The sequence below is a fragment of the Scylla paramamosain genome, unplaced genomic scaffold (genome assembly GCF_035594125.1).
Source record: "Scylla paramamosain isolate STU-SP2022 unplaced genomic scaffold, ASM3559412v1 Contig152, whole genome shotgun sequence".
Classification (NCBI taxonomy): Eukaryota; Metazoa; Arthropoda; class Malacostraca; order Decapoda; family Portunidae; genus Scylla; species Scylla paramamosain.
In genome coordinates, this window is record NW_026973817.1 from 23,916 (window position 1) to 35,000 (window position 11,085).

Below are 11,085 nucleotides of genomic sequence, written 5' to 3' on the forward strand. Positions count from 1 at the left end.
TAGCCAAAACAGCTTCTATGAAGTTAGGCGTTCTGAGTCGTCTCAGCCAATTTTTCTCACACCCTCAGCAGCTAACTCTGTACAGGAGCCTTATCCGTCCATGTATGAAGTATGCTTCACATGTATGGGTGGGGGAGGTTTCCACTCGTACCTTCAGCCTCTTTTTCATCGCCGCAGTGTTGCATCTCTTGCTATCTTCTTTCGTTATTTTCACGCTAAGTGATCTGATGTTGCAAACTGCATGCCTCCCCTCCTCGCTGCACAAAACTTTTTTTACTTGTCTCTCACCCCTATTCTGTCCACCTCCCTAATGCAAGGGTTAACCATTATTCTTTTTTCTTTTTTTCACGCAATAGGGTTTTTCTTCTATCACCACTTCACCTCCAAATTGTGACGCGGAAGTTAATTTTTCAAGCTTCTCCTTCATCTTTTTATTTCCTTTTTTTCACCAGTTTACGTCCAAATGGCGCCGTGGTAGAAGGCAATTTTTCCAAACATCTTTCAAAAAACTTTCCCTGTTTTATTTTCACAAGTACATGTTCAAACGGCGTCGCGACAAGTCATTTAGTATACCAAGGAAGTACTGCACTGGATATGCTGAACACCTTGGATACTGTAACACACACTCGCCACTTCTTATGTTCTTCTCATCAGCGCACAAGCAAGTAGTGTAGATACAGAACATAAGGGAAGCTGCAAAGAGTCAGTAAGTCTACACGTGGCAGTCCCTGTGAAAAGCATATAACATACATACCTCTATCCACTTATCATACTCACCATTAACCATACTGTATCATTTATCATTCGTATAGATTTATGGATATAAATCTATACGTAATATTTGAAACTCCCTTATTGACTCAGCACAAATAACGTGATTACGGAATGTACTCTTATTCCAGTCATTTACCAGTCTATTTATGTACGAATCTGTCCCTCTCCCTTCTAAAATCTAAACTATAATCAAACTTGAATCCGTTACTTCTCGTTCTTTTCAGCAACGTAACCCCAAGTATCTAATCTGCATCAGCCTTGTCATATCCCTTACGCATATCAGAACGCCACTTTTCTCCCTTCTAAAATCTAACGCAGTCAAACTTGAATCCGTTACTTCTCGTCCTTTTCAGCAACGTAACCCCAAGTACCTAGTCTGCATCAGCCTTGTTACATCTTTCACGTATATCTGAACGCCACTTTCCTCCCTCAAGATGTACTAAAAAGCGAACACCTGCTCTCTACACTCCGTTATCAGCACCTCCCTCTTACATATCTACTACCCACATAACTCCGCTCCATCAAACTCGTTTTTACCAGCTAACACCCTGTACTCTCCTCCTCTATGGCGTGAAGCACACTCCTGCTGCCATCAACTACAGCCACTTCTCGTTGCGCCGCTACAGAGCTCTCCAGTATTTCCACAGTTTTGCTACGAGTGTGATAACTGCCTCACGCGCCCCACTCCTCCGTCAGATGGCTACACAGGCACGAATCTTGGAAAGTAGTATTCCCGTCATCTTTTACAATAGTTTCAGTTTGTTAATTGAAAGTGGAGTACATTTTAGATATATAGGTGTAATTATAGTGTTATTTTTTTTAGGGTCTTATGTGTATCTATATTCATATCTACGTTATTTTTCTTGCATTATACAATGACATACTGGGGATAGGAAAGTTATAAAACACAGAATCACTTAATTTTCTCTTTGTTTTCTATGTCAAAAACACTCAGTCTCACTCTTACATGTATATAATGACTGCGTACTACTTTTAAATGTTAGCATAGTGTCCCCCTCATCTTTACGAACATTCAGCTCTATTCCCATTTTCTACCTTCAAGACACTCCCACATTCACACTCTTGTATCTCTATCAAATAACAGCGTACAACTTGCAAATTTTAACACCGTGTCCTCTCATTTTTAAGAACACTATCTCTCCTCCCGTTATCTAAGTTATAGCTACTTTCACTCACACTACTATATCAACATTGAATAACTGCGTACTACATACAAACTCCAACACATCTTTACAAGCACTTAATTTTATTCCCATTTTCCACAGTAAAGACACTCACTCCATCACACCTCCACGTCTCCATCAAACAAGTACGTAATTCATGTGAATTTTATCTCAGTCGCCGTTTATCCTCACGAACACCAATTCTCTTACCCTCACTACGTTCCAGGCACTCGACTTGACACCTTTTCTTAGTAACTTACCTTCTGTTAGAGTGTGTGTGTGTGTGTGTGTGTGTGTGTGTGTGTGTGTGTGTCAGAAAACTACTATAGGTAACTCTCCCTTCTGTTTTGGGAATTTCAATAATGTCTGAGCTTCAAACTGCTTGCTGAACTCTAGCTATCTCAGTTTCTCTAAAGTTACTAAACTTCACAACATCTTACTCCGAACCTAACACTTCATCAATAACATTCACTGCCTTGCATCCTGAGCCCAAATCAAGTTTAATCGACTTTATTCTTATTTTCAGAACTTGTTAAAATGTAGCTGCTATGAGGAGAGCCCTGTAGGAGCAATGGACCTCTATTTCACTCCATCTTTTACCCATATTTTCAGCAGCAGCAGCAACAGTCTTTATGTTATGCCTCGCAGTCCTACAGGGTCCATAGTCTCAAATATTTCAGCGCCCTCTCTTCACTTCTTTTAACAGACTGTAGAGAAAGTTATGAGTTTGCGAGGATGTCTTCGTGATTCTAGTGACAGTTAAACAAGGATTCTGCGCCATAGTTAAAGGAAGACATTATAATAATCCAACTAGTTACATTTGTGTCCAGACAAAATGTGCTTTTGAAAGTTCAGATCGACTAAAAATATGTACAAGATCTAATACTGAAAGGTCAGATCGTTTAAGAATACAAGCACAAATATTGAAAGCACCAGTACTTAAGAATGTAAGACTTTATATTGAAAGGTTAGATTGTCTAAGTATACAAACTCTAATACTGAAAGTTCCAATAATCTAAGCTGTTACTAAAAAGACATATCGTTTTAGAGTACAAGTCCTGATTAGTGAAAGCTCCGATGGCTTAAGAATACAAACCCTAATATTTTAAGTCTAAATCGTTTAAGAATACAACCCCTAATATTGAAGGCTCCAATCTAACTGACTGTCTTCATTCTGTTCCTCATCACCGCATCGTTACATCTCTTGCTCTCTTTTACCGCTATTTTAACGCTAACTACTTTTCTTATCTTCCTAATTGCATGCCTCTTCTCCTCCCGCGGCCTCGCTGAACAAGACATTCTTCTTTCTCTCATCGTTATTCTGTCCACCTCCCTAATGCAAGAATTAACCAGTATTTTCAATCATCCTTCCCTTTCTCTGGTAAACTTTGCACCTCCCTGCCTGTTTCTGTATTTCCTCCTTCCAATGACTTGAACTCTTTCAAGAGGGAGGTTTCAAGACCTGTTTTTTTTTTTTTTTTTTTTTATAATTCTATCTGACATCTGCATGGAAACTAGCATTAACAGAGCCCTTTTTTTTTATTCATAATTTTGTTGCCCTTGGCAACAAAAAAAAAAAAATAATTTAAGAGTACGAGGTGCAATCAAAACCTTAAATCGTTTAAGAACAAATCCTAATATTATGATCAAATCAACGGAGTCCTTCCACCGGTAAGGTTTCCCTTCGTCAACATTCGAAACATTGTAAAGAAATAATTTTTTATAGAGGCAGAAAGAAGAGAGATTAAGAGGTTACAAAGAAACTGCAGTATAAGTATCTTAAGATTTATAGATGATTATGGAAAAAAAAAAATGGCTGGCAGTGAAATGATTTAAGTAACAAGTCTGTATTTCAAAACGTTTCAGTGTCTTGTCTCTCTTTTCGATGTGTTGTGGTGGAAGTTATTGGGAGTTTCCAAGCGTGTTTTTATGACTAGTGGTTGGAAAAGGTAGCTGGGGTTCTCAGGAAGTGCTTTTATGAGATGAGGTGGCTGAGATCTTTTTTTTTTTTTTATTTTTATGGGTGTTTTCATGACTAGTAGAGATTGAAAAGTTACAGGTCTGATTTTTTAACCCAACACATACATGGCCCTATTGAAAAACACTATTCACACACACACACACACACACACACACACACACACACACACACACACACACACACACACACACACACACACACACACTTGATTTTGTACCCTCAATGAAAAACATCCCTGTACCCCGACTAATCATTTCCGTGGCCATAGAAAACACTCCTGATGAGAGCTCGGGGCGCCTCAGAACACAAGTCTGTCATAAATAACACATTTTCGTATAAAAAGAACACTGGCTACAAAACTCTATACCAAAAAAACACCAGCGTAATTACCTCTTTCCATAAGGTAAATATGGAAAGAGTTCTGTTCGGGTTGGCCAGTTAAATCCCGGAGACGTCTTGTTATCCTTCTGTTAAAAATTCAGCTAACAGGACGCTGGAAGGAGAGTGAGTCCTTACTCTGCTCTGGTCAACACCTGGTGCCTGCGTGAAGCTCGTGAATTGGCAGTTGTTGTGAAGGAGTTAGAGGTGCACAGGGGGATATAAATGGAAATTGGTTAAGGAGTATACTGGAAATTATACTCTTTTGGTCTTTTATTCTTTGTGTTTTATTCCTGGCTAAGGGAAAAAATAATAAAATAGCATGCTGAAGTTTCCGCTCGCAGTTAAAAGTTAGTAAAAATAAATAAGTAAATAAATAAATGAGCAATAAATAAATAAAATTAGATCAATTTATTTCCAGAAGACTCTTGCTACTCCACTTTTGAAACAGATCGAGTCATTACAGAGGAGGAAAGACAGAAAGAGACAAAGTTCCAGAGTGTGCCAATGAAAGGGATGAAGGAGCGAAGGAAGGTGCTAGTTAACTCCTGCTTTAGTGAGGTGGACAGAATAAAGGTGAGAGGGGAGGAGAATTACTGCTTAACCACACTTCATTGTAACCTTAGCGGGTAGTATTGTATTTACGTCTTAATAATTGGTAGTCTCTATGCATTTAGAAGGAATATAGAAGGAAGCAGATTACATGATAACAGTGGGCATGAAGTAGAAAAAGATTTATAAGTGAAGTGGAAAGTGTAGTCAGTGCACTTGAATTGTTATTATTAGCAGAGCAGCTGAGGAAGGATGATATTAATGAGTTGTACTGTTTTGTGTATTACTTAACTGTTGCCTTGTTGGACACTTAATACTGACAACGGAAACATGTAAGTAGAGTGAATGATAATAATAATAATAATAATAATAATAATAATAATAATAATAATAATAATAATAAGAAGAAGAAGAAGAAGAAGAAAGGAAGAGAAAAAACAATAAAAGTAAATAAATAAATAAATAGATGAATACACATAAATAGAATGAAATTTGAATATAACACGTGATTCTCTCTCTCTCTCTCTCTCTCTCTCTCTCTCTCTCTCTCTCTCTCTCTCTCTCTCTCTCTCTCTCTCTCTCTCTCTCTCTCTCTCTCTCTCTCTCTTACTATATAATTATTCAGCGTGTAATTTACTGCGTTATATGATCCTCTTGTTGTGACACATCAAAGTCAACTATTCATTTAGTCAATTATTAAGTCAGTCAGTCAGTCAGTCATCGGGAAGCACACAACAGGACCATTGTCACACACACACACACACACACACACACACACAGTAGCAACGGTAGTAGTAGTAGTAGTAGTAGTAGTAGTAGTAGTAGTAGTAATAGTAGTAGTAGTAGTAGTAGTAGTAGCAACAGCTGATTCTCCACACCTTTACAATATAAGTTCTCTCATCACGACTATTTTCAAAAGCCACAGAGATAACTAGCCGGGCTCTCATGACTGTTTCTCCTATTAACAATGTAGATATCTTGTTAATCTGTCGCTAGAACCATAAAAACTTTCTCAAAAACCTATGTCACTTCAACTAAATCCCTTTTACAACTGTTGGAGGTGTGACCAAAAAAATATTCAGATATGTTCCATAGCCATCACACGCATTCTGTTCATATAATAACAAAAATCTCACGAAGAATAAGCAACCAACACGAGCACACACACTCCTGTATCACCACCATTTCCCTGTTTTACGTTGCTCTGCGTCTGAGGCGATACAACACAGCTCTCTCTATCCCGTGGCCCCGAGCAGAAGACCCAGGCATCCCCGCGAGGCCCTGGGGCGGTGGGGGCTTCCGGCACTGCAAACTTTAGTGCCTCGCCCATCTGCCACGGGGTTCTCATACGTATAGCTTGATAGATTGGTAGATAAATAAATAGATAGACAGACAGATGGATAGATAGATATGTGTAAAAAAGTAAAATTATGGATCGATAGATAGGTACGTAAGTAAGTAGGTAGATTTATAGATAGATAAATAGATAGATATATAGATAGATGTGTAGAGATGGATAAATGTACATTGATAGATAGGTGTAGATAGACAGATAAATAGATAGATAAATAGATAGATAGATATATTCTTTATGTAAGTGTAATAATCAGAAATAATAACATTTACGAACCAAACATTAGAGAGAGAGAGAGAGAGAGAGAGAGAGAGAGAGAGAGAGAGAGAGAGAGAGAGAGAGAGAGAGAGAGAGAGAGAGAGAGAGAGAGAGAGAAACGCTTAATATGCCGCTGTCAAACAAAAAAATTATTGAAGGAGATTCCAAAGACTTGGCGAGTTTAGTTAGTGTAACAGAAATGATGCGCTGTGGGTAAAACTTGCTTCTGGTCTTGCAGTGCCTCCTTGTGGCGCCGATGACAGCTGTTGTTGTTGAGTCTATCGCGCCCTAAGGAGTCGGACAATATATATGAAATATGCAAAAAAAGGTGTTTATGCAATTAATGGTTGGTGAAAGTAATAATAACACGATAAATGTATGTTTATAATTTTACATAAACCTCAGAAAATAAAAAATAAAATAAAATAATACAAATCAAGTACAAAAAGCAGTAAAGGAAAGAGAAGTGTAGATAACAAGCGCCGAGAGAGACATCAGCGGTCAAGATTACGACAGAACAGCACGCCGCTAGTGGACCGGTGGTTGCTTGCAGTACTCTACGTCTGGCAGTCCCTGCAGAAAACATACCAACCTGTTTCTTTCACTCATCGTCCTCATACATGAATTTATGTAATCTTTTTTTAAAGCCCCTTAATGACTCGGCATCCATAACAGTGGCAACGTTCTAGGACATACTTCAAAAAAAGAAAAAAAGAAAAACTCAGATATGGGACATTTTGAAGTTCGTATGTGTGGAATTAGTCTCTTAATATTATTCGTGCTATCCTAAGGCTCTGTCCGACTGGCAGGGATTCTTCTCAGTCTCTTGTGCTCAGTTATTGTTACTCATACTTTCTTGTAGCTCATCCCCACGACTGGCACGGGTTCTTCAGTCTCTTGTGCTCAGTTACTGCTACCCATGCTGTCTTCTACCTCAACCCTGTGACTGGCACGGGTTCTTCTCAGGCTTAATGAAATATTGAGGTGCAAGTTAAGGATATCACCTCGAAACACGAACGACAACTTAGAGTGATGGAGCAGTTCAAGCCTTTCAGTGGCTGTTGCTTCCACTCTGCTCCGTGAAACCGTGTGGGATTGCTGTGACGAAACTGTTAGGCGCCCTGGATAAGTCAAATTTTGTACATGTCATGTGATGGAGGTGGTGACGCAGTCTACAGGACAACCGTGGCGGATACTGGCTGTGTCTATTTCCTCTTTCTTTTTCCTCCATTTATTCTTCCTTGTTTTTCTTTTCTTGTCTTCTTATTTTTTTTTCTTGTTCTGTCTTCTTTTAAAGTAGGGCTACCACATATGAGTGTATTCTGCTTTTCAGTGTATTTACCGCAGCCTGAACGCACTGCCTTCCCGTTTCATACAGACCTGATGCGTGTCTGCTGCGGTAACCACTTAGTGTAGTCTAAATACGTAATCTCTAACCTTTACACCAACTAAAGCGACTAACAGTAATTTCAACCAATGCAAATAATACACAGTTGACCACTAACACACACTGCCAACCCCAAATGTTGAGTGTGGAAGTAATTGTCTGGTCACTGTTTGCAACGGGACGGCGCCCCTGCCTGCCTGGCGAGCCGCTGCACCTCAGATGTTTCCTGGGACTGGGTGGCGCGTGGACAAGTGTGTGCCTTGACTCGTGTGTGGGGGTGACTGTGGTGATTAGTGACTCTCTGCTGATTAATTACTGGTGGTACTCTTATTCTGCGTATCTCAGGGCATCAGTAACTTAGCTGTGTGTGTGTGTGTGTCGCAAAATGACATACACGTAATCCACTACATCATTGAAGTGTCCTTAACTACGCTTCAAAACAACTGACCCCTCGGAGTAACGAGGTGGTGTCGTCTCTCATTAGCACATTAGAGGTAGGTGATATAAGTGATCTCCATGTAATAAGGTAACAAGTGTTCTCTCATTAACGCGAGGCCATACAAATGATTGAGAGGAAATGAGGTAACAATTGTCGTTCTCATTAGCATTTACTGTGTGGGGTGATGTAAATGACCAGTGGAGGTAGCAAATGTTTAGTTCTCTAATTAAACTTGAGGTTAAGACATAAACGACCCGGGGGTACCAAGTGTCGTTCTCTCATTAGCACTAAAGGGTTGGGTGATGTGAACGACCAACGTAGATAGAGGAAATAAATGTCGTTCTCATTAGCACTCAAGGACATTAATGACATTAATGACTCAGAGGTAGACAAATAAAGTGTCGTTCTTTCATTAACACTTAAGGAGTTCACCGGTGCTGTAATGAGACTCATGCGTACAGATGAAACTATGCATATACTTTTTGAACAGATGAATGACAATCACAAAGAGGTGCCGAATTCAGTGAGCATTTGCATAGGACGAGCTTAGGACAGACAGCGTTGGCATTTGGAATACGCTGGTTAGTTTCTCGCTCCGCCACCTTCACCTTCCCTGTCACAGCTGCCCGGTGCACACTTCAAGGCTGGGTGAATCCCAGAACAATACCGGTCGTGAGAAGGATTCGAAGCCTGGTCACTTGTGTAATAGTCAGACGCGCTGCCGCCTGAGTCACCGCGGTTCCAGTGATGAACAACCGAGAGTATCGTGATATCGAGACATCTTGAGTTATCTCCCATGTTAGCCTCTCCTGCCTGGTTAGGTTTTTTTTTTTTATCTATGTATTTCAAGTGGGAAAAGCAGCCAAATCCCGAACTTTCTTCTTCTTCCCCTCTTTTTTTACCTCCTCCACGCGTGAAAAGTAAAGATTTAAACTCGAAGGTGGGGTCACGGACACCGGAGGTTGCATCGTCAGACTTTGGCAATCTGCGGACTCGTCTAAAACTGTGCATTTAATAATACAGACAGCCAACATTTATCATATTATTATTTGACAGCAAAATTGCCTGTGTTTAGCGCTACTTGTCAGTGCTGCCTGTAATAAGTATTCCTAACACTTTATCTTTGATCTTCCTGACCTATAATTTCTTCCCATTCCTTTCTATGACCTCTTTTTTTTTCCCCCCTATTATATTCATCTCTCTCTCTTGTCATAGCTCTAAACCTCCTTCACTCCAACTTCCTCCTATAACATCTCATTCCTTCGCCCTAACTCCATCCTCCTTCTCTAACATCTTCCTCCCGCCCTCGTCCTATTTCCAGCCTCCTCCTCGAACATTTCCCTCCTTGTGTGTGGAAAGAAAAGATATGGGTTAGACGAAGAAATGAGTGACTCGGAGAGAGAGAGAGAGAGAGAGAGAGAGAGAGAGAGAGAGAGAGAGAGAGAGAGAGAAAGAGAGAGAGAGAGAGAGAGAAAGTGCTGGTGACACAGACGCCTGTCATCTGAATAATTTCTGCGTATTATTCCTACTTTTCAAGAGGCTCTAGTTGCGGTTATTGTGGTTTCCAAGAGTGTTTACGTGATTTTATTGACCAATCAACAAAATCTATAATATTAGTGGAAAAAAAAAACATTGTTAATTAGTTTTATTTATGTAGTCTTCGAAAATAGTTAGTGAAGGGTAGAAGGGTTCAAGAATACGAGGTAGAGTATAGTGGGCAGTGCTTCCATCTGGCGGCCACTCCACGCAACGCCAACACATCAGCATAAGCACGACAATAAATAAAACTTTGGCGGTGGAGTCACTCCAAATCACACGTCTTCCCCTCTGGGACTTTCACTGCTCGCTCTTCTTTTCTCTTCTTTTCTCTTCTCTTCATGAAATTTTTTGTGAAAGCAAATAATTTTTAGCAGCGATTCTTCCTCCAAGCATTGTCAGCAGATCACGGTAAGTTGGGGAGGATCAGTGGAGGTATGTGATTTTTTTTTTTTTTCTAGTTATATTTGTAAGAAAACATATTATTCCACCTACGCCACTTTTAATGACCCGCCTACTTATGAACAGGTATTTCTGCTGGCTATTGCTATCATCACACTATTACTTCTGCTTTTCCTATAAAAATGTAGACGACTGAGGAAGTTTATACCAGTCATCATATCCAAGAGAAAAATATAACTACTTACCTACTATTTTTTTTTTATAAGAACTCTTAGAATATTAGTTTCTCCAGACATTACAGTTTCTCCACAGTTTCTCCAGACATTACAGTTTCTCCACAGTTTCTCCAGACATTACAGTTTCTCCACAGTTTCTCCAGACATTACAGTTTCTCCACAGTTTCTCCAGACATTACAGTTTCTCCACAGTTTCTCCAGTCATTACAGTTTCTCCACAGTTTCTCCAGTCATTACAGTTTCACCAGTCATTACAGTTTCTCCACAGTTTCTCCAGACATTACAGTTTCTCCAGACATTACAGTTTCTCCACAGTTTCTCCAGACATTACAGTTTCTCCAGACATTACAGTTTCTCCACAGTTTCTCCAGACATTACAGTTTCACCAGTCATTACAGTTTCTCCACAGTTTCTCCAGACATTACAGTTTCTCCAGACATTACAGTTTCTCCACAGTTTCTCCAGACATTACAGTTTCTCCAGACATTACAGTTTCTCCACAGTTTCTCCAGACATTACAGTTTCACCAGTCATTACAGTTTCTCCACAGTTTCTCCAGACATTACAGTTTCTCCAGACATTACAGTTTCTCCACAGTTTCTCC

At 39.8% G+C, this 11,085-nt stretch overlaps 1 protein-coding gene across 1 annotated transcript in view; it reads left to right on the plus strand.

The window, feature by feature from the left end:
* Positions 1-4,161: 4,161 nt before the first annotated feature.
* Positions 4,162-11,085, plus strand: part of LOC135099586 (putative neural-cadherin 2) — a 75,267-nt gene continuing 68,343 nt past the window's right edge. The window contains exons 1-4 of the mRNA XM_064001980.1: positions 4,162-4,248; positions 4,422-4,443; positions 4,769-4,893; positions 8,353-8,362. Of these exons, the coding sequence (XP_063858050.1) occupies positions 4,162-4,248; positions 4,422-4,443; positions 4,769-4,893; positions 8,353-8,362 (244 nt within the window). The remainder of the gene's footprint in view (positions 4,249-4,421; positions 4,444-4,768; positions 4,894-8,352; positions 8,363-11,085) is intronic.